This window comes from Oppia nitens, unplaced genomic scaffold, assembly GCF_028296485.1.
Source record: "Oppia nitens isolate AA-2021 unplaced genomic scaffold, nextdenovo-longstitch-racon4-pilon3 scaffold17_pilon_pilon_pilon, whole genome shotgun sequence".
In the NCBI taxonomy this organism is placed as follows: Eukaryota; Metazoa; Arthropoda; class Arachnida; order Sarcoptiformes; family Oppiidae; genus Oppia; species Oppia nitens.
In genome coordinates, this window is record NW_026533196.1 from 1,194,425 (window position 1) to 1,218,463 (window position 24,039).

The window sequence follows — 24,039 nt, forward strand, 5'->3', positions numbered from 1 at the left end:
GATTGCGTTATACATTGCATTACATACCTGTTCCCAGTTTTTGAGCCATTTTAAACACGAGAGTTAATTTTATCGACTCATTCACTTAGAGGTCAGGTATACATCTGTAGTGCTAAAAGTGCCAATCAGTCAACTGAGTTTGTCTCGTGTTTTCTGATAGTGTATAGACATTACCGGAGCCGTAATGTGTGTTAAATCAATCACTCGATAATCGACAGCAATCTTATCGACACTTAATTGTCTATTAAACTAATGCTTTCTTAATTAATGATTGATTTGCAAACTTATTTCATTGAGAAAAAACTTATTAATGGAAAAGTAGTGAAACATTAAATACTTTTTAATGTTTTGAAGTAAAGATCTTTCAAAGTGTTGGTCTCGAGTAAAAAAGTATGACTGAGTTTGAAAAGTTGAGAAAAAGTCTCCTAAAAAAAGGAGAACTTTATGAAGACATAGATTTTGCGTGCAATCAGTCGTCAGTCTTTTATCACGAGACGCCTCCCTTTCAATTTGTATGGAAGCGACCGAAAGATATCTGTTCCAACCCTGTCTTTCTCACCGAAACTCAAAACAATTATTGCAATTTAAGTGCCGGAAAACTCGGTATGAATTAAACGATTAGTATATTGCTATATATTGTCTTTTCGTTTGGTATTTAAATTTGTCTAATTTATAACAATTAGGTGATCACTGGTTGACATCAGTGATGGGCTGCTTAAGAACTACCAAAGGACTGTTCTATAGAGTAGTTCCGGCCGATCAAAGTTTTGATGACGAAGAATATTGCGGAATGTTTCGCTTCAGGATTTGGTGGGTTTTTTTAGATAACATTTAACCAAAATTTTAAGGACTCGACTATATATTTATTGATATTTTTGATATATTCAATAAAAGGTGGAACGGAGAGTGGAAAGAGATTCTGGTTGACGATAGGTTACCAACGGTTAACAACAAACTAATATTTATTCACTCTCTTCACGGCAACCAATATTGGCCATCACTTCTTGAGAAAGCCTACTCTAAACTTCATGGAAGTTATGAAGCACTCAAATACGGAAACTCTTTGGATGGTATTATCAAATATTAAACAATTAAATTATATATCGATTTTAATTAATACTAAATTCTGTATAATTTGATTATAAGGTTTGGCTGATTTGACGGGTGGTATAAGTGAACCAATTATTATAAAAGACACACAAAGACTTATGGATGTTATGAGCAAATTATTGAGTATGACTTCAATCATAACAGCAGTCGTTCAGAAAGAATCGTCGACTGAGACCAATAATCGAAGTGTTTGTGAAAAGATGGCCAACGGTATAGTCATTGGAAATAATTACCGAGTGATGGCCATTGAGAAAGTTGAGCCCATAAATGGAGATATCGTTCAATTAGTAAGACTACGAAATCCAATTGGTTTGTCCAATGACTACATCGGTACGTGGAATAAGGACTCTATTGAGTGGAAGAGTGTCGGCGAAGACATTAAGAATAAATTCAATCACAAATACACAATTGATGGAGAGTTTTGGATGACTTTTAACGAGTTCATCAAAGTGTTTACGGTATTGGAAGTGATTCACTTGGATTTGGAGACCAGTAAGGATGAGCCGAGCCTTAAAGGACACAATCCGTGGCACATGAAGTTCTTAAGAAGCAATTGGAAGAAAGGAGTGACGGCTGGCGGCTGTCGGAATAATTTTGACACTTTTCATATTAATCCTCAAATACAACTTTTTTTGCCCGAAACCGATGAGATTGTCATTTGTCTGAATCAACATTTATTACTCGAGGCTAAAGTTATTGGCTTTACTTTATATACATCACCGGTAAAGCTAACGCTTCCCAATAATATTGACAATAAATTAGACAAATCATTCTTTAAGAAAAATAAATCACTCATTAGCTCTTCGTATATAAATAGTAAATATGTTGTCCTCAGGACAACATTAGAGTCGGGAACTTATGTATTATTGCCCACAACATATGAAACCGGTATTAATTGATTTTTAATAGCAATTATAAATATTAATTATATATATATATTTAATTACTAAATTTCCTGTAATTATAGGACAAGAGGGACAGTTTTCACTACGAATGCAATCATCAAAATCTTTAAAAATTAAACAAATGGATTATACGCCAGCAATCATAAAGCCTGCTATAAGCAAAGCTCCGGCATCTTTTGACCACAAGTTTGCTCAATACGAGGCTCTCTTCATGCAATTCGCTGATGAGGTTTACTATTATTATTATTATTTGATTTAAAAATGTTATTCAAATTAATAACCTCTTAATTGCAAATCACAGAACAAAACTATAAATGCATTTGAATTGCAAGAGCTTTTGGAGACATGTTTGCCAAATGATTACGTCAAGTCTTGTGCCACTCTTGATGTTTGTCGTCAAATAGTCATTACATTAGAGGTAATAAAAGATAAAATATTAGTTTTTCAGTTGAATTTATTTATAAAATACATATATTTTTGTGTGTAGAGCTGTGGAAACGGTCGTCTAAAATATAATGATTATAAAAATATAATGTGTTCACTAAGGAATTGGCAAAACTCTTTCAAAACTCATACCAAAAGCACAACTGGTATTCTTCGGGCAGAAAAACTTCACGAAGCACTCAATGATATCGGTTTGTCATTTAAAAAAACTCAACCTTTTTGTCAACAAATAAATATATATATTATTTCTAAAGGTTTTCAACTGAATACTGAAATCCTGTCTTCTTTAACGCTGAGGTATATGCGAAAAGACGGAACCCTAAGGTTTGGTGACTTTGTAGCAGCGATACTGCATTTGGTGATGGCTTTCAATATGTTTGACAATAAAGACCCGGTTCATAACGGATACATTAAGTTAACGTTACCGGAGTTCCTCAAAGTGTCACTTCAGTAACAAAAATTGCCATAAAATTATATATTTATTGATTCAATAGCCATATCACTCACTGTTGACATCAGTTATATTTAAAAACAAATAAAATTATTTTAATTTATTTTAATATGTAAAACTATATTAAATTTAAAATAAATATATACTCTGTTATTAAATTATCAAAGTTTTTATTCAAATTGTTTTTTATAAAACTATTTCAAATTTTTATTTAAATTATAAAAAATTTATTACTTACGTTGAATAAAATTTATTTAAATTATTTAATAAAAATAAATATATTATATATAAAACCATTATGGTAATTTGTAATAATAATAATAATAAGTTAGTTAATAAATTAATAGTCAATTAATTATTGTTATTGATATTTAATAAACTAATTATTAAAAAACTAGTATTTGTTGAATTGACACAATTTCTCTTATATTAAACCGGAAATTGTATAAATTGATACTTTAATTAAAAAATATGAAATTAATATTATATAATATTTAATATATTATTATATAATTTATAAGAGAAATGGTAGGGAAATCCTGGTTTGTAATCCATAAATATAACCTTGGTTATTTTACCATCATAATATTTAGCATATAATTGATACTACATTATTGTACAATTAATAACATTGTTATAAGTTAGTTCAATTTTCCCAATTTATAAATCTAAAAATTAGAAAATAGTTGCTATATTTTATTTAGGATTATTAAAAAGCAACAAATTTTAACATTTAAAATTACATTACATAGAAAATAAAACTTTTACAGATACCGTATTATATATAATTTAATCATATTATTACATATAATGATATTTTATAATTATAAATGTATCATTAGAATAGAAGCTCCCATTTGAGTTGTGAAAATAAACTTTTATTAAAATTTTATGCTCCGTCAGGTGCTGACCCTGGCGAATTTATCATAAACTAAAAGCCATTTACTGTATATAAGCTATGCATATACTATACAGAATATTAACAGTAATGCTGGTATACTGTATAGTATATCTAAAAAAGAGAGAGAGAGAGAGAGAGAGAAAAAAAAAAAAAAAAAGAGAGAGAGAGAGAGAGAGAGAGAGAGAGAGAGAGAGAGAGAAAAAAAAAAAAAAAAAAAAAAAAAAAAAAAAAAAAAAAAAAAAAAAAAAAAAAAAAAAAAAAAAAAAAAAAAAAAAAAAAAAAAAAAAAAAAAAAAAAAAAAAAAAAAAAAAAAAAAAAAAAAAAAAAAAAAAAGAAAGAAACAGAAAAATGTATAGGTAGTCTATTTGTACAGTATATATGTATGCGTTGTGGAGAGCAATATTTAGTACGTACTAAAATGTATGATACGTAAGCAATGCATATACTGTACTGTATATCAATAGTATGGATAGTCTGTTTGATTGATTGATTGTATAGTGTTGTATGTATATGTGTTGTGAAAAACAATGGATATCAATGATGTTGTTATGTCGTTAAAAATAATTAAATAATATTAAATTTTTTTTATTATTTATACCGTTAGAAAGTTATAATTTAGTTTATTAAATATGTATTCAAATAAATGTGATTTTGATCGTAAGTATTTTTTATATTTTTAAATATATATATATATATAAATAACCGAAACAACTAATATTTTATTTTTAAATTAGATGTCAATATTTTGACACATATTACAAATCAACAGAAAAATGGTCACAAAAATATGTATGAAACCGATACTCAAGAGTCCATGGAAGTGACTAACGATAACGAATAGACAGGCGTTGATTTAGATATATCTGAAGACATATCAACTGAAAACAGTTATCATCAGCCAATTGTACCGTCAATTGATCAACAAAACATGTCCTCAACTCAATCTAATTTGATACCAGTGAGTGAAGTACAACAACAGTTGAGTGAGACAATTGTATACTAAAATGTATGCTACATAAGCAATACATATACAGTACAGTATATCTAACGTATAGATAGTCTATTAGTACAGTATGTATATATATGTTGTGGAGAGCAATGGATTTTTATTCAATGGTACTTTTTAAAAATATATAACTATGCTGTTAGTTAATTAGAAAAAAGTTTATATAATACTTTCTAATATAATTATAATTGATAATAATTTAATTTTAATTATTCTACTTGTATTAGACTAAAATAATAAAATATATTATAATTTAATAATTATTAATCGTTTATAATTAAACTTATTTAAAAAAATTTCATTTTAATTTAATATGTAAAAAATTGTTTTTATATTATCGGATTTAACTAAATATTAATTATACCATATAAGACGATTCAAAAATAATATAACTAAATAAAATTTTAAATGTCATATTTTATATTCATAATTATTTTTATTTAATTCTTAATTTATATTTGACATATTTAGTATATATCATTGATATACTTAAATATAATATGTAATAAACTTTATTTTGTTACAGTTTCTGGTATTTTTTAACAACTAAAATCATTATTTATAATACATATTTAACATGACTCATATGAAACAGTATAATTGTAATAACGTAATAATTTAAATTTATATACAATTATTATATTAAAAATCTTAAAATTATACTAGCAAACTAGCTTAATATCCAAATAATATAACTTCAATATTAAAAAAATTAAAATAAATATTTGTCAGTGATTTTTATTAGACTTTATTTTGTTACAGTTTCTGTTAATTTTTAACTTAATTAAAAATACTATGTATATTTTATTTAAAGAAATAAATAAAATGTGTTCATATTTATAATATAATTACTAGTAGTTTTGATGTTAATTGCACTAAAATTTGCTACTAAACAAAATAATAATTTTAACCAATTTAAATATAAAAAGACTTATTATAGTTAGATTTATAAATTAAATAAATTAATTTTATTAAAGATTTTACACTTACAAAAATATGTTTAAAGGAATAACAAATTAATATTTACATATTTAAATAGGTATATTTATATATTTTATAATTTAATTAAATTAAACATAATTTTTATTATCATTTGTATCTTATTTCTGCTAATTATATATAATTAAATGTATAATATTTATAAATATTAAATAATATTTATTATTTTAAAAATTTATAACATTATTAATATAATATTTAATGTAATTGATTAATTTTTTCTAAAAGTTTTTATTTCATTTATTTGTTTTGTTAACAAATAAATGTTTAACAAATTTTGTATAAAAATTATTTTGTATAATTAAATATATAGTTTGATTAAAGTTTACTTGTTATTACTAATTTTTTGATATTATAAAAGATATACATTTCTATAAATTGTTTTATATAATTGCTAACATTGTTTTCAATTTAATCAATAATAAAATATTTATATTACTTTAATAAAATAAATAGACAATTAAATAATTCTAATTTTATTTTATCATTTTTAATACTAGTATCAAAATGAATAATATATAAAATAATTTCCTAAGTACTTGATTATAAATTTTAAAATCTTTATTTAAATTTTAAATAATACAAAAAAATAATCATTTCTTTTAATTTAATATTTTATGTAATGAATTATTTTTAACATTTAAAAAATTATATCTAAATTGTAATTTATATTTTTGGTATACAAATTTATTTGATTATATGTTTTGATTTATGAATTTAATTATATATTTTTTAGTTACAAAAATAATTTTTATTTCTATTTTGTTATAAATAATTATTTGAAAAAACTTCAATTGAATTAATGATATAATAAAATAATGAGTTATAAAAAACAACAGTAAGTTTTCATATAGGGTTCAGTTGAGCAAATTTTTAATACATTTATGCAGTAAAATGTTTTAGAATTTTTATACTTTATATATATTACAACTAAATAAGTTACAATAGTAATTTTATTATATTCATTTTATTGAATGTTTAAATAATATTATATAACACTCTTTTAACAAATATACATGAATTATAAGATCTGTTTTGTATTTAAATTTTGTATTATTTGTTAGCATTGATTAAAGTTGTGTTATACATGTTTAATTATATATAATTTTTTTAAAACCATTTTTAGTATTATAATAATAATTTTATATTTTATTTAGTTATTTTTAGCATTAAATAATATTAGTAATTTTATTGAAATTGTTTTTAATATTGTAAAAATTTTAAAATAATTATTTAATATATAACTTTAATTTAGTAAATAATTAATTTATATATTTATAATTTAATATTTATTGAAATTTATGTTATTTCTCATTGATATTGTATGATATAAATTTTAATGAATCATAACTAAATTTAATGCATAAAAATGTTTATGTATTTAATTATTCAATTTAATGTTAATTTTATTATAGGGTCAATTTTTATTAAAAAAAAGTTTAGCCGTATTAAAATATAGTAGATATATTATAGTGCATTATTGCATTAATAATGATTATTGATCAATACTTTTATTGTATTTGTTTCACATATAATATAATCTAATAATAGGCAAATTTTATTTAAAAACTAAAATATAAAAGGAAAAGCATTAAAATGAACTATTAATCACAAAACTAATTTAATACATATGCATTTAGTTGAGAGTATAATAAAGTTTAATTGATATTAGATATTTTGTGTTTATTTTTATAATTTATTTAATTAAACTTTATTTAAAAAATATTTGTAGAATTTTTTTATAGAAAAATAGATATGCAATGAAATAATTCTCTACATCTACATCTATCCAACATAAATAGCTATAAATATTTATAGAAATAATAAATCATAATCAACTTACAAAGCATTTACCATAAGAAAAATTATAAAATAAAAATAGATATATAAATTTATTTATATATATGTGTGAATTACAAAATCAATTTTTTATTATAAAAATTAAAATTTTAATTTAAAGTTTATAAAATGTTTTAGATTTAAAATAATTTTTTATTTATTTTAATATATTCTAATTAATTTTTGATTAATTAATAATTGAATATTTAAATGAATATAAAAATTAATTAATTTATTATTGTTAATAAAATAGTCAAATATACAAATGAATACATTATCATTAACTAAAATATATAATAATATTTAAATATACATTGAAATGTATTAATAAGGTTCTATCAAAAAAATTGTCATAAAATAAACTATTAGTAAATATTATAAACTTATAAATACACACATTATTATTTATAATGAATTTATTGAACAATTATAATCAAAACATTTATCTAAACAAAACAAAAACTTATAATCAATACAAAACAATTATTTATTGCAAACATAAAGTTAACAAAATAAATATTTACTAAAATATTTATTTTATTTTAATAATAATTTTATAAATTTTTTGGAGCATTTATTGATGCAAAAATAATACATTTAATAATCCTATTTATACAAAAAGTAACAAATATAAGATACAGATGAAAATATATTATAATTATTTTACCATATAAATTTCAGAGTAATGCATATTAAGTTTATTTTTATAAAAAAATTGTAAAAAATAATGTTTATATAAGATACAAATATTAATATAATATTGTTTTAAAAATGTATTTTATGATATTTATTTTATTGCATATAAATTGATAAATATTGTTTTTTACACATTATTTTATATATATTTGTAAATTTTAATGATTTTAATAATAAAACAACTTGTAGCACATATATGAACATAAAATTTTATTTATTTATTTGAAAAATTATAAATTTTATTTATTATTAAATTAAAAAACTAACAAAATAAAAAGTATATTAGTATTAAATTTTAACTAACGTATATCAACGAAAAAATATTTAAATATTATATAATTTGTATATTGAGATAATTGTTTTTTAAGTAAATTTAAGTTAAAAAAATACTAAATTTAAAGTAATAGATTATTTTAAACTTATATAAAAAATTACTTTATTACAATTATACTATGTGCTTATGAGTAATGTGAGTCATGTAATTATAATTGAAATGTCATAAAAGTAAATAATTTATAATAGAAATATAATATATTGGTTTTAATTTAATTTCTAAAATGATAGATAAAAGTGATGATAATTATCAAAGTCAGTGCTGTAAAATGAAACTCTACTGAAACAGAAACCAAAAACTGATTTGATATCCAATACAAAAAAATTGTAAACATTTTTGTTGATTTTGATTTATCGGATATAGGATTTAATACAAAATCAGTTAATACATTTAAGTCATATCAACTGATCTCAAGTTCTAAGCATTACTTGCCTTTAAATTTACTATCAATGTCAAGTCTGTTGTTTTCAGATATTAATCTCAGATTTAGGAATTTATGGCAAACCAAATACCAATCAAACAGACACTAAAGTTTTGACAACTAATAAGAAAACAACACAATTTTCAAGTGATTTTTCGGAGACATTTTTTCTGATCTTATTGCCAAAGAAAATGCTTACCAAAAATCAAATGATTCGACAATTGATTTCAACAATTTATCAAAAGAAATGGCATTAGACGACGAGTTATTTAACGATAATATTTAAACTAACTATAAATTTGATTGATTTGAAATCGCTTAGAGAAAATATAACTAATAAGTAGTTAAATCCGATAAAATTAAATATTAAAATTTATGTATTAAAATTAAAAAAAAGTGCTAAGAAAAATTAATTCATTTAATTATATAATATTACATTTAATTAATTAATATGAAATTTTTTGTTTAAATTTAATTTCATTGTTCAACAAAAATACAACAATAAAATACGATTAATATATCATTTAATTATTTTATTTGAGTACTCTTAAGTTATATAATAATTAGTTTATTAACTATCAATTAAAATCATATTTGATTCTATTGTAATATAGATACTATTTTTCTAACTAACTAACAGTATAGTTATATAGTTATATAGTTAAAAAATGTACCATAATATTTAGTACGTACTAAACATTTTAGTACGTACTAAATATTTCAGTACGTACTAAATATTTCAGTACGTACTAAAGTATACTCTATTTTAAGAGACATTTTAGTACGTACTAAAATGTTTAGTACGTACTAAATATTATACTGCATTAGCCATTCATATACAACATTACGATTTATTTTTGACTACACTAATGCCACCTGGATAAGGCACATGGGAGCATCTATTCTAATGTTTTTATATACTAATATTTCATCTAATAATGAAATGATTTATATTTTAGTTGGAATATACTGTACAGTATTAGTATTAATATTATATGAAGTAATGTTGTCCAACAAGATTTTGTCTCATTTTGGTTTTAAAAATACAAAAAATGTTATTTTTAAATTATAATTTAATAATAATATTAATAATAATTTTTAGAAATACTAATTTTTAAATAATAACAAAATACTTTTTAAACTTAATGTCATACATTATTAATTAAAAGTACTAATAATTATTGTAAGTTTAACAGATTTAGTCTACACTTATGATGACAATTATGATTTGGTAAAAAAACAATTGTTTGAAAGGAGTTTATAAACTTTTTATTTTTTAATATTTTTTAGAAATATATTCTATTTTTCAATCAAATAATTTATTGAAATGCCATTACAATAGAATTGTTTAAACATTTGAAATATTATAAAATAAAATACTATCAATGATAATGATAAAAATATAAATGATAATTATTTATGTCATAAATCTATTGAAACATCAATTATTGGCAATTTGACAATTTATTGTTTATATCTAAAACTATATACAGTATTAAAATATATTTAAATACAATATTATTGCATCAATAATAATAATAAAGTATGAGATTTTAATTAATAAACAAATACAGTATTAGTATTAATATTATAATTTAATTTATCATTTGTCACTATTATCAACATTATTATACATTATAATAATATACTGTAAATGTATATTAAATGGAAAACTCCATTTGACTGCATGTGCTCTATATTTACTGGTAATGTAATACCCGGTGCTTATAATAAACTTTGACTACAGTATGGATATACCGGTAATACTGTATAGTACTGTACAGTACAGTACTATACGATACAATGTGTACAATGATTAGTGTATTTGAATACTAAAAGTAATGATATACTAGTATATTGTATACAGAGTTGTATTCTTTACACACAATGTGTATGCAATCCATGCTATAGTAGTGAAGCACATGAATCACATGTTTGCCATAAAGTGTATTAAAGCGCCACTCAATTGCATTATAAGGCATACACTGTATTACAACACAACTATTATCTAATTATTTATACTATATTTTTCAAGTGATGTCTGATGTGTTGTCCGTTAATATCGAGTGACTGATCGTTAATATCACCGCTGAAGGTAAGTCTCAACTGAACTCTTGATGGACATGACATCAACAGTCAATGATATCTGAGTGCCAATCAAATGAAATAAAGTGTAACAATAAGGGCACAGTTAGACTGTAAGTGTTGTCTATATATGTATGCCTTAGGCGAGTCCACGTGTAGTTCCCAATCAACTATTGATTTCTATTTGTCTTAAATTTGCTAACACTTGACGGCAACCAGTGATGACAAGTAACCAATTTATGTGATATTTTTATTTGATTGAACTGATTATTGTAATTAAAAGCAAATTAAATGTAAGTTAATGTGAGATATAGTGATATTTAGCGCCCAATTGTAAGGCAATGCTTGCATTGAACCACATGTTAGACATATGGATGTCCATTGTCTTCATCCATGATATTAGTGACCAATTTTATCATTTGATTACTACTCTCTTTATTATCACTTATTTTTCTATCATATTTCGTCTGTTTTATTGTTGAAAAGTGAATAATTATGATTAAAAATGTGGTGAAGATGTGGTCCGATAGCAGACTTAAAATATTTTGTTTTTGTTGTCCATTTAGATGACTTCCGAAGACTTGGATCCAAGTCTTATAGACTCATGTTTTGGTGATTTTTTCACAATGGATTCGACACTTATGGACACAATGGATGACTTTGATTTAAGTGAACCGCTGTCCCGATCGGACTTTGAGTTTGGTTTAGAGGCCGAAAGTATAGATACATTGCTAAACATGTTTGAAGAACAACAAAATAGTGGACTTAATTTTATGGCCAACGAAACCACTAATTACAGCGCCGGTAACATGACTAATGTCGCCAACTCTGAAACTAAAGTGGAAAAGGCATCGGTTGTTATATCACCAAAAGTTCGTAAATCAAAGACAAATGGATCGTCGACTTCAAAGAGTAAAGGCATCTCTTTGTTGGCCAAACCTAAGAAAAGTCCGGCAAAGCGTTCTCTACTGAACTTTAAATCAAAGACAATCGATGCCATCTCTTCATATTTACAACAAGAACACGATTATTGTTTAGTGACCAACAATGACAACGAAAAACTTTATAATAAAATACCCGATTATTTGTTATCCAAAAGTTTTCTATCAAATTCAGACATAGATCCGAGTCCTCAAAGTACACTCACATTTGACAAAATACCTGATTATATGAAAGGATTTCTTGATTTTAATGACAATAACGACACGACAGAAGATATTTTAATTGAATTAAATGACGGTTTGTTTAACTATTATTTTATATATTTTTGTTATATTTACCGATAATTATTCATATTTATAGCATATATTGAAGTTTCGGAAGTGTTTTTTGAGGACAACACTAAACATTCTGACATTAATATAATATCTGAATTTAATGAAGAGTTGGAAGAGGGAGAGTATGTCGACACTGAAGATGTTAATTCATTGATAACTAATTATTTATTAAATGAAGACTTGGATTTAATTGATAATAATAATAGTCTTAAAATGAATCAAATTGCTGATCAAACAAACACTTCATCGACACAACAATTAGTTAAAACTAATAATAATGCGAATTATAATAAATCTAATAATTTAGAAAAGGATTCTTTGAGTCGACGGTCAAGATCGAGAAGTAGAGAACCAATGAAGAAGATTTATTCAATTCCATCGACACAAAGAAGTCGTAGAGTATCGACGCGTTCATCAGTTGATAGTTCATCAGATTCTGAGAGATCTTCGCGAAGCAGTTCATGTTCTTCTAGTGATTCATATTTAAGTAGCGAATCAAATGACAGTAATATTAGAAATATTAATCTAACGAATAGTATTATGAGAAATAATAGTAAAGGCAAGGAGTTTACAAATAAGAGATCACTGAAGGAATCTTACTGTCAAAATAGTTTTGATAATAATAATAGTCGTAATAAGAGAAATGTAAATAATATGAAAAAACCAAGAAATGCATTACCATATAAAGGAAAGCAAGACATTGACGAAAGAAAAATCATTTACGTCGGAAAGATTCCCGACGGGACCACCAAAAATGATTTAAGACATTGGTTTTGTAGGTTCGGTACCATTAAAGAAGTTAGCGTTCATTTCAGAGATTATGGTGATAACTATGCTTTCGTCACATTTGTCAATAGGAGTGACGCCTGTCAGGCCATTGAACGTATGTTTTGTATTGCAATTGTTTACTTGTTTTATTTGATGTGTATTGTCTTTGTAATATAGATGCAAATGAGGACACTCGGCACCCAAAGTTTGATCTAAGCTTTGGAGGTCGCCGACAGTTTTGTAAAACACGTTACTCAGACTTAGGTTAATATTTGATAAATTGTTTTGTTTGATGCATTGTTACCAATGCTTTACATTACAGATTATGCTGAAGACGACAAATTCAGGTCAGAACACATGGATTTCGATTCATTACTTCAAAGAACAAAATCAAAGATTACCCGTTAATCCAATTATTTAGTAAATTATTTAATTATAATTTAATCGATTTATAGATTAATTAAATTCTAATACATCATTAATGAATTTATATTGACAATTATTTAAAGATTAATTTTTTTACTAAATTTTAGAAATTATCGAACTCATGAATAAATGAATTAATTTTTGGAAATTTAAATTATTTATTTTATTACTACAAAATATATACAAAAAATAGAGTTACCGGTAATTTAACAAAATGGTTAACAGTAATACTATTAATAATAATGTTAAATTGATTTCCGTTAGTATCACAAAATGTTATATACAGTCCATATGTTATTGTATTTATGATTTTTAAGATCATCACTTGATAATATCCCTTTAAGTTGTTTATATTGATTTTGATAAATATTAAAATTTTATCAATTTTGCTAACATTATTATAATTGGACTTTTATTAATGTATATAATGGTTGAAAATTAATAGCAACAACTTTATATGTATCGTCAAGACTATTAAGTCCGTCCGTATCATACAATGACTTTCCCGACTCAAGTAGAGACTTACGATTAGGATTGGGTTTCTGTCTCTTATGCTTCAACATAATGCATCGGGAGATGTGTGGCGACCATCGCGTTAATATCAAAGACTTGGCTTGAATTCTATTGTAAAAGTCGTCGTCTTCTGCACCCCAGCCCTCGAAACCATTTGAATAGCCATTAACTGATTGGTAGTGACTCTTAGTAATGGCTACAACACCTCCTATCAAGTTTGGATATATGAGAACAAACCGAAACTTATCCAAATGAGAACAAACATGTCTTGGAGTGTGTGAACAATAATAGAGTTGCTTTTGATTCATAGGCAGGACATCGATGTCGTGAAATATGAAACAACAAAATGACTGCAATTTATTTGATTCAACAAAACCGATGTTAAAAAGTTTTCCTCTATTGAAGGCTTTGGTGTCGTTCTGTTCGACGATAAATATCGTATAATCAATGAGTTGTTCGCTTAAGAAGCGATGCATGTGTTGTAAAAACAATGATAAGTGTGTCCATCGGTTCCTAAACGGCACAACAATAGCCACTTGTTGTCCACTTCGACAATGTCTTGGCTCACGTCTACCACCAATCCTAATGTCATACTTTGCGGCAATCGATTCAATCAACTGATTGTCAATTTTGGTTAAAACATCGAAATATGAAACTATTGTTATAAATCAGTAAAAATAAAACATTTATTTTACTTATTATTAGTATTTCTATTTAACTCTTACCTAAATTCGGTGCCATTAATGGACAGTCTGGTCGGTCATCGGCAGTAAAATTTGAGTCATGACTGCATATTTCGATATCACTGATAATGTCATTATCACTCACTTGTTTGGTCTGACCCGACATCCAGTTCGGGAAAACTATGGGCCAAACAGTGGCCCAAAACAAGAATATTAATAATGAAATTTCACAAACAGTTAGTCTCAGGTCTCGGACTAACACTTTCAGCCGAAATATTTTCATTATATTTGTTACATATTTTTATATAACATTATTTAACAAAATTAATAAAAATATATTTTTTATTTAAAAGTTAATTAATTAATTAACTGTCATTTGTTGTATATTTAAAGTTTAAAGTTATATTTCTATACAGATATTAATTAATAATTTGAATCATTAATTATTTGAATCATAAGATTAATTTCAAAATACATATCAATTTCTATTATAAATTAATACATGTATTTGATATACAGTTTAAATGTGTTTTATGGGTCGTATAATAATAACGTTAGTATCATATATATAGTGCAGTACTGTATATACAGTACAATATTGTAATGTATTGAATGTATGCATTGAATAGCAATTTGTGTGGAATATTCTTGAATAGAATTTCTGATGGCTTTACGGGTAATAGTAATGAGCGCTCATATAATGTGTGTTAACAGTGCTCTACGGTTATGACTAAACATGTATTTTCATCAAACACTCTATACTTATACTTATATTATATTGTGTTTATGTAATGCTTTTGAGTGAATAAACAAATAAAATATTGATATTATTTATTTCGATTTCTAATGATTGTTATGTTTGTATTTATCAATTGTTTTAATAGCTCTATAAGTGGCTAATCATTAATTGAATTGTTAAATGAATATTAATAAGCAATTATGTGATTATATTGTGTATATAATATTTGTTTGTTATTATAATATTTGAAAATGTATTTAAAACAATGATATTTATATAATATATATACAGTATATATACGATGTTTTGAAATATAATTAAACTGTTTTTTTTGTAATCTCCTGATTAGTGTTGTTTTTATTAGTCATTTTAGTATAATTGCTGGCGATTACAATATCACAGCAATATATATATATATACTGTACTTAAGTATATATATATATTTATATTCATTAATTTAAGGTAAGCTATTTATAATAATTTATTAATAACCAAAAAATCAATTGATGTTTCCATTTATGTGTTTAAATTTGTTTGTTAACCCAATTGTAATAATAATATGTTTTTATAATTCAATGAATTAGCATATGATTTATTTATTATGACAAAAATGTATGCAATTTTTGTTTTATATACTGCATATACAGTATATACTACGTAAATGTTTGTCACATCAATGTTTGAATGCCATTTCCCAAACCCAATGTTTGTTTGTATCTTATTTAATGTCACAATTAGGTGTGCGTCCAATAATTAGTTTAGTATGTATTAGATATTAATTGTTTGTTTGAATAAATATTAAGTGTTATGTTATTAACAATTGCTAAAAAACAATATAATTTGCAGGCATTTAACGGAATGTGTAATGCATTCATTTGAATGGATGTTTCGGTGAGTGAAGACTAAAGACATATACTCTCTATAATAACAATTATTGTCACAATTTATACATTAATTATATCATTAATATATTTATAATTTCAAAATTTTATCATTTTTATACTATATTTAATTTATGTACAATTATATCCATTAATATTCACTTATAAGCATAATTTATTTATATATTTACAGTATATACAGTACAACGCTTTATTGCACCTTATTTTATTTACAAATATTATTATTATTAAATAATTATTGTGGTCATTATTAATATTACTAATTAAATTATTATTAAAGTTAAATAATTATTTTTTTTGCCAATTTTAGAGAATAATTAAAAATATAATTAATGTTATATACTAATCAAATAATTTTATTGATAGTGTGATGATTATAAGATTATCACATCTAAATAATATACAGTATGTTATGCTATTTAATAATTTAAATTATATATAAAAAAATATAAATAAGAATAATTATATTACTGTGTATTTGTTAATAGGGAAGTACTGTAAAAATGTTAAAATTATAACTATTAACTAATATAATGAATAAATTATAAGATTTATTTTGATGATAAGCTCTATTGTAAATACTGTATATAAACAGTACATATACTTAATAAATTTAACTCAAAAAAATCAAATTTTGCAGATTATTATTAGTTAACTATTTGAATTGTTTTAATAGCTAAAATAATAACACTTAATATAAATTTAGATTAACTTTTTATTTAATGTTTAATGCATTTTTTGCATTAAATATATTATTTCAGTACAATATATAATTTAAAAAACTAATTAATGCAATAAGAAAATTTTTATGTATCAATAAATAATTATTGTCATGAAAACTTAATAGTTACAAGTTTACACATTTTAATGTTTAGTATTGATCCAGGTAATATTATCAAATTATTTTATTATGAGCAAAAAAATCTAAAATGCAAGTTTATTATTTTTATTAATTGTTATAATACTCGTTGTTTAAATTTAATAGCGAAATATGGCTTAATAAAAATAATTTATTAAATTTAAGGTTATTTATTATATGTCGCTTAATATGATAGTTTGTTTTATATGTTTATATGATATATTTTATAGCAAATATAATGTAAAGTATATGTCATAACTATTTTGATGTTAACATGAAAATCAATTAATTTTAAATACTATATATCATTATTTATTATATGATATTCTTATAATTTTAATATATTTTGTAAAGAAATAATTTTAAAAATACGTTTCTCTGGATTTTAATATTTATTATATTTTGAAACAATATAATAATAAGACAACACATTTCATAATAATAATAAAATAATTATTTTAATTCTTAATAGATATTGTTAAAAGTCAGTTAGTTTAGTTGATCATAATTAAAAATAAAACATTGCTTAACACCTATTAATATATTTTTTTAATATTTTTAATATAACCTGATTTTGAACTTTAAATATTATTTGTAGATTATAAATTATTCAGTATATTTTTAATTTATAAGTTGCATAAATTAATTGAATTGAATATATAAATTTTATAATTTTAGTATTCTCTACATTTTAAACTATTATGACAACTACTTTACCAACAAAATATACTGTATATTATACTACTATCAGATCATAAATTGATATATTTCATAAACTGGTAATAACTGTTTTAAAAGCGTTAGAACTAAATAAAGGCCATTAAAGTAATAATCATTGAAAACAATTTAATCATAATTTCTTAAAATCTCTTTTTCTATAAAATCTTCATTTCCTGTGAGACTTGTATTAATTAAAGGAATTCCGTTTTGTTATGACTGAGCTATTGTTGTTTGGTTTAAGTGAAAATATAAAATATATTTTATCTATTATTTTATTTTTTAATAAACCTATAAAAAGTACATTATTGCAAACAATGTATTTGCCAATATATATTGTATATATATAATACACACAATATTTATTCTATACATACAGTATATACTAAAAATCCTTGTTATTTGTTTGGAAAATACAATATATTAACATGTTTTTTATAAATTAAGTAAATAAATGATTAAAAAAAATTATATATATTATATATATATATTTATAATTAACACATTAAGTTATATTCAAATTAAGTTAATGAATAACTAGAGATTTATTAATCAAATAAATTACTTAAACATATACTCTATTATCAAATAGTGTTTGTATTTTATTGCTGATCTAATTAAAATTTATTTACTTTATTAGGTTTAAACTTTAAAGAATAAAAGCTATTTAAAAGTTGTTTAATAAAATTAAATATAAAAACACTAAAATTTTATTTAAAAAATAATGGTATTATAATCCTCGTTTATAGTATTTAATTAAAATCCAGAAATTTAAAAAATTTAATATTATTTTGAGTTAAAACAAAACAAATTTAACGATTATATATAATATATATTATATATCATATTATAACTTATATTATACAGTATAATATTATGTAAATATACAGTAAAATGAATCATAAGGTTTATTGTTTATATTAAAGAAGTGTTTTAGGTTTATATAAAATGTGTTTTTATGTTAGTATTTGTTTGTAATGCACGTCTCTGTCTAGCGTTTAATAATATTTTTGTTGTTGAAAATAATGTATTATTCATAAAAATATTAAAAAATTTTGAGGAATTTTTCTATATATTGCATGAATCGAAGATTTTTTAGATAATTTATAATATAATAATAATACAATAATATTATATGAATTAATATATGAAATACTATTATATTTGATTGATTCGCCCTCTGGTGTGATATAAGCAACTGATTAGTAACCCATAGTTAGCAGTATTTAGAGCTTATTTAGAGCTAACACACTAACAGAATATTCACTCTATTATAACACCAATATATTATACACACATTATCAATGAGTATATACTATATATACATTAATATATATATATAATTAAAATGTATATATAGTGTGTGTGTAATGTATGGTTTGGTTTTTTTGTGAACTGAATTCACGCGTTCATTGTTTATGTGACGCAATTGAACCGCAATTTGTGGTCAATCGGTGGCAAACCTTTGCGGTTTAATTATGACCACTGATGTCGTCCGACAATATTTATCATGAAATTTGTAATTTTTTTATTTGAATTTCTAAAGAATTTATCGTAATTTTGAATAATATTCACTAAAATTCATGCATATCTTATGAAAGTATTATTTTTATTATTTAAATTGATTGATACGATGATAGGGTTCCGGGGATTCAAATTATAGCTATAGTCAGCCGTCATCCGAGCTGTCATTGAATGATGAAAGAGAGGCCATGAGGAGGGAAACGGAGAGACTGGCCCTCACACAGCTCGACAAAGCCAGGGTTTGTATACTATATGATCACTTCATGTCTTATTTGTTGAGATAACAGTGCAATCGATAAAGGATTGCATACATGTGTTAATAATTGATGCATTTATTTGATATTCTTGTCATATCTTATATCAAATATTATGTTTAACTTTATCTAAAATGATATGATTGTCAGTCAAAACCCGTCGCTTTTGCCGTTCGGACTAATGTGTCATACGATGGCAGTGTTGATGACGACTCTCCCATTCATGGATATGCCGTCTCTTTTGGCATCAAAGACTTCTTGCACATCAAAGAAGTAATTAACAAATTTTATAAACAAATATATCAATTATATGACTAATAAAAATTGTAAATTTTTTTTATATAGAAATACAACAACGACTGGTGGATCGGCAGACTTGTCAAAGAAGGCAGTGATGTTGGTTTCATCCCGAGTCCCGTCAAATTGGAAATTCTTAGACTACAACAAACACAGACGAGTCGAAGTAAACTATATTCAAGTAAAGCTAACTCCGGTTCTACATTAGGAGGACTGGTTAGCGAAGTCCTCATCACTTCCCGCTCATCCAATTCCGGCGGTTCCAGTCCTCCCACACCGGGTTTGAAATAATTTCTTATAATAATTGTCTTTAAATAAATATATACTGTATATTAATTAATTAATTAAACAATTTATAGATCAAAATGGTATTGATATGGATGATAGTGATGGCAATCCCCGATTAGGAAAGTCAGCGCTATCGACACCACCGGCTAAAGAAAGAAGAAAACCTTTTTTCAAGAAGTCTGAAAATATTCCTCCATATGATGTCGTGCCTTCAATGCGTCCGGTAGTTTTGGTTGGGCCTTCCCTTAAAGGTTATGAAGTGACAGATATGATGCAAAAGGCTTTATTTGATTATTTAAAACACCGATTCGAGGGACGGATTATAATAACCCGCGTCAGTGCCGATATATCTCTAGCGAAACGCTCGTTACTCAACAATCCCAGTAAAAGAGCTCTTATGGAGCGCTCAAATAGTCGGTCCTCATGTCTGGGTACGTCATCAACACTCGTCCATATACTGTATGAAAACAGCAATAAAAATGTAATATTTTATGTTGAAATTATAGCTGAAGTTCAGGCCGAGATCGAGCGTATCTTTGAGTTGGCCCGAACCATGCAATTAGTGGTTCTCGATTGTGATACCATTAATCATCCCTCACAACTAGTAAAGACATCGTTAGCTCCTATTTGCGTATATCTTAAAATCTCATCACCTAAGGTATCATTATTTATTATCATTTATTATCATTAACTATCTAAACAACATATTTGTTACTATAAATATAACTTAATTATATAAAAAGGTATTGCAAAGGCTAATAAAATCTCGCGGGAAGTCTCAGTCTCGGAATCTAAACGTCCAAATGGTTGCCGCAGAAAAGTTATCCCAATGTCCTGTTGTATGTATTAATCTTATTTAACTGAAATTGCATTTAAATTAATATTTATTTTAAAAAATCTATTATTAGGAAATGTTTGACGTATTACTCGATGAAAATCAATTAGAGGAGGCGTGCGAACATTTAGCTGAATATCTTGAGGCGTATTGGAGAGCAACTCATCCACCCATCAAAGCCTCTTCGACATCTGCAGTAACAGTGACCACCTCTCGACCTCCACTTATGCCAATGATATCATCTCCGCATCAAATGGCCAGAAGAGTGGATCTCAACGACTCTGGACCTGATAGTCCAGCATTAATGAGAGATAATATGAATGAGTCGCCTGTGAGATATCATGTGGACAGGTATGAAACGATGCGACCGGTTGTTGGCGATTGTACTCCAGACCACGAATCTCCTATTGATATGTACGGCGCTCCTCACCAGGAGCTGAGGACAGCTCGTGATTATAGTGTTAGTGCAAACAGAACCCGACATTTTACAAGTGCTTACGGACCGGGTATTGATCCCATGGATGATCCCTATTATATGACTACAAGTGGGCCTTCAATGTCATCTCATTATAGAGAAATACCTGACAATAATTTGACTGCTGATAAAGATTTTAGTGATCGCAGTGAATGGCTGTCCGGAGGGGCGCATCACTCGTCCCGCAATTACTCCGACGATAAATACAGTGAATCCTACGAAGACTTTGTCGATGCGATGCCTCTAAGGGAAAGCCATTACGACTACGACTCGTTTCATAGCAATTATGATATGACTCGCAGACCACAAAACAACTCGAGAAATACTTCGGGAATTACAATGAATGCCTTGTGATGTGATCCGAGAGTTGACTATAATCTCTGATCGCTTCATCTCTTATATATTAATTTGGTCTTTAAATATGTGATTCAATTTGTGAAGACATGTCTTGCGATAATACTGTAGTTTTGTTACCAAATAATGAGTTATATATTTTATGCCTCAAAGTATAACAAAAATATGTTGTTTCATATGGTTATGATGTGGTCGTCCAAGACGTCGATCAGTGGTTCAATCAGTTCTGTTGTTTGGTTTGCACTTTTCAAGTGACCAGTTGTTGAAAGAGTATATGAAAAGCGATTTTGTTTACTGATTAATATTAATATTATTGATTATATATATAAATACCATTTGTGTACAAATTATAATAATTGCTTTTCTATTCAAGAATCACTTATATAAATATATATAAAATTTAAATATAATAATAATGAGTGAATTATACAAAAAAAAAAACCTAAAAGAAATTTTTGTAATATATTGTTATTATTAGTTCTTTTGCAATGTTAACAACTAAATCATTGAACGGTTTAGTGAATACTTTAATAAAGACGAAGATTATTGAACAGTGAAGACAAAGAACCAGAAGATTCTCATAGTTTCAGCTCATTGTTTACCACTGTTTATAATAAATGACAACATATTTCTTAAGTAACAACAATTCATATTCCCATTAAAGACATCGGGTTTGTCACCATTTCTTGACGATTGCATTAATTCATTAACTCATATATGCCTTTAAACAAATCGTTTTATTGATTTTTAGAGACATTTCTTGAAATTGTTTATTATTATTATTATTAAAATTAATTAATTAATTAACAAATAATTAAATTTACTATTACTATTGATTATATTTTATTATATTTATAAATACAATTTGCTTATCCCGTTTGCAACCAAATATTTCAGACTCTCTTTTTTAAATAAACGTATATATAATCGTTTATTTGTTAAAAATTTTAAGGAAAGTTATACTATAATTATAAGCATATATATACAGTAATATAAATATTTATATATTTGCCGTTAAAATTAGTTGTATTTATCTCTATGTCATAAAAGTTAAGATTTTTATCACTAAATCTGAAAATTATTTATTCAAATCACAGAAACAGAATTAATGTTTGATTTTCTAAATTCATTGCTTTATTTATTTATATTTTGTTTTAAACTGTATCTTAATTTTAAAGTTTAAGCTTTAATCCAAATATATTTACCGATTGTTATATATATAACTTCTAATTTTGAAGTATTTTTATTTATGACTTTATTGTATTTTTTATATTCAGAAATAGTTTGCCGATTATAACCAGTGATCTAACCAAACAAGAAAAACAAAATTTACAGATAAATGTATTAAACTTTTTTCACCTCAAAAAATATTATCTTTTTTCCAAACAAACAAAAATTAAAAAACCGTAATTAAAATAGATTTATTAATCTAAGCTATAAAAAAATAAATCCCCAATAAGTTTAAACAAAAATAAAATCAAAAGTTTTGTCACCATTTTGTTGAACTGTTTTCTGGTTGTAAATTTAGCAATGATTTAGTGGCACACAATACATGCGTCAATTGCGCTCTCATATACAGTATATATAAATAAATAATATATATATATATATATACAAGTCTACCAATTATTGTCTCAATTCAATCAATTGATTTTCAGCCCGTGATATATAATATATATATATATATACTCCTTTTGAATGCCAACTCTTTATTACAATAATTTGCACATAATTTTCTCACAAAATTCATAACTAAATTATATTAAAAAATATAACAATAATTTTAACACATATTTCTTCAAAATATATTTAAGAAAATTTTGTATAAAATATATGCTATAATAAATACTTATAAGTATCTACTAAACTGTATATTTTAACTATACAACGAATCCGATAGAATTTTTATCATTATTATTATAATTTAATTAGTTTAG

General features: G+C 24.4%; 4 protein-coding genes across 7 annotated transcripts; 3 read left to right on the plus strand and 1 right to left on the minus strand.

The window, feature by feature from the left end:
• Window positions 1-392: 392 nt before the first annotated feature.
• Window positions 393-2,913, plus strand: LOC128965522 (calpain-C-like). The gene is made up of 8 exons (XM_054312229.1): window positions 393-603; window positions 684-810; window positions 895-1,070; window positions 1,147-1,998; window positions 2,078-2,244; window positions 2,317-2,433; window positions 2,503-2,650; window positions 2,714-2,913. The coding sequence occupies exons 1-8, from the start codon at window positions 393-395 to the stop codon at window positions 2,911-2,913; spliced, it is 1,998 nt and encodes a 665-aa protein (XP_054168204.1).
• An 8,123-nt stretch (window positions 2,914-11,036) lies between these two features.
• Window positions 11,037-13,681, plus strand: LOC128965362 (peroxisome proliferator-activated receptor gamma coactivator 1-alpha-like). 2 transcript variants are annotated; one of them, XM_054312037.1, is made up of 5 exons: window positions 11,037-11,201; window positions 11,758-12,430; window positions 12,494-13,351; window positions 13,414-13,500; window positions 13,559-13,681. In XM_054312037.1, the coding sequence occupies exons 2-5, from the start codon at window positions 11,758-11,760 to the stop codon at window positions 13,642-13,644; spliced, it is 1,704 nt and encodes a 567-aa protein (XP_054168012.1). In that variant the 5' UTR covers window positions 11,037-11,201; the 3' UTR covers window positions 13,645-13,681. The 2 variants fall into 2 exon arrangements, with proteins under 2 accessions (XP_054168012.1, XP_054168013.1); XM_054312038.1 differs by lacking the exon at window positions 11,037-11,201 and adding an exon at window positions 11,216-11,484.
• Window positions 13,682-13,922: 241 nt separating this feature from the next.
• LOC128965524 (beta-1,4-galactosyltransferase 1-like) lies at window positions 13,923-15,141 on the minus strand. Its single transcript, XM_054312230.1, has 2 exons — window positions 14,901-15,141; window positions 13,923-14,830 (listed from the first exon to the last, which is right to left on the minus strand). Exons 1-2 carry the CDS (start codon window positions 15,139-15,141, stop codon window positions 14,061-14,063), a joined length of 1,011 nt encoding a protein of 336 aa, XP_054168205.1. The 3' UTR covers window positions 13,923-14,060.
• A 1,137-nt stretch (window positions 15,142-16,278) lies between these two features.
• On the plus strand, window positions 16,279-22,380 carry LOC128965614 (voltage-dependent L-type calcium channel subunit beta-1-like). 3 transcript variants are annotated; one of them, XM_054312342.1, is made up of 9 exons: window positions 16,279-16,358; window positions 16,444-16,488; window positions 19,716-19,838; window positions 20,004-20,126; window positions 20,199-20,430; window positions 20,510-20,869; window positions 20,945-21,096; window positions 21,182-21,277; window positions 21,347-22,380. In XM_054312342.1, the coding sequence occupies exons 2-9, from the start codon at window positions 16,477-16,479 to the stop codon at window positions 22,100-22,102; spliced, it is 1,854 nt and encodes a 617-aa protein (XP_054168317.1). In that variant the 5' UTR covers window positions 16,279-16,358; window positions 16,444-16,476; the 3' UTR covers window positions 22,103-22,380. The 3 variants fall into 3 exon arrangements, with proteins under 3 accessions (XP_054168317.1, XP_054168319.1, XP_054168318.1); XM_054312344.1 differs by lacking the exons at window positions 16,279-16,358; window positions 16,444-16,488 and adding an exon at window positions 19,427-19,629; XM_054312343.1 differs by lacking the exons at window positions 16,279-16,358; window positions 16,444-16,488 and adding an exon at window positions 19,427-19,594.
• The last annotated feature ends 1,659 nt before the right edge of the window (window positions 22,381-24,039 follow it).

Coding starts and splice junctions, on each gene's coding strand:
- LOC128965362 (XM_054312037.1), top strand. CDS start 11,758: ATGACTTCCGAAGACTTGGATCCAAGTCTTATAGACTCATGTTTTGGT. Junction 12,431..12,493: donor TTTAATTGAATTAAATGACG/GTTTGTTTAACT, acceptor TCATATTTATAG/CATATATTGAAGTTTCGGAA. Junction 13,352..13,413: donor CGCCTGTCAGGCCATTGAAC/GTATGTTTTGTA, acceptor TTTGTAATATAG/ATGCAAATGAGGACACTCGG.
- LOC128965524 (XM_054312230.1), bottom strand. CDS start 15,141: ATGAAAATATTTCGGCTGAAAGTGTTAGTCCGAGACCTGAGACTAACT. Junction 14,831..14,900: donor ATTAATGGCACCGAATTTAG/GTAAGAGTTAAA, acceptor TTATAACAATAG/TTTCATATTTCGATGTTTTA.
- LOC128965522 (XM_054312229.1), top strand. CDS start 393: ATGACTGAGTTTGAAAAGTTGAGAAAAAGTCTCCTAAAAAAAGGAGAA. Junction 604..683: donor TTTAAGTGCCGGAAAACTCG/GTATGAATTAAA, acceptor TATAACAATTAG/GTGATCACTGGTTGACATCA. Junction 811..894: donor ATGTTTCGCTTCAGGATTTG/GTGGGTTTTTTT, acceptor ATTCAATAAAAG/GTGGAACGGAGAGTGGAAAG.
- LOC128965614 (XM_054312342.1), top strand. Junction 19,839..20,003: donor CACAGCTCGACAAAGCCAGG/GTTTGTATACTA, acceptor TATGATTGTCAG/TCAAAACCCGTCGCTTTTGC. Junction 20,870..20,944: donor TAGTCGGTCCTCATGTCTGG/GTACGTCATCAA, acceptor TTGAAATTATAG/CTGAAGTTCAGGCCGAGATC.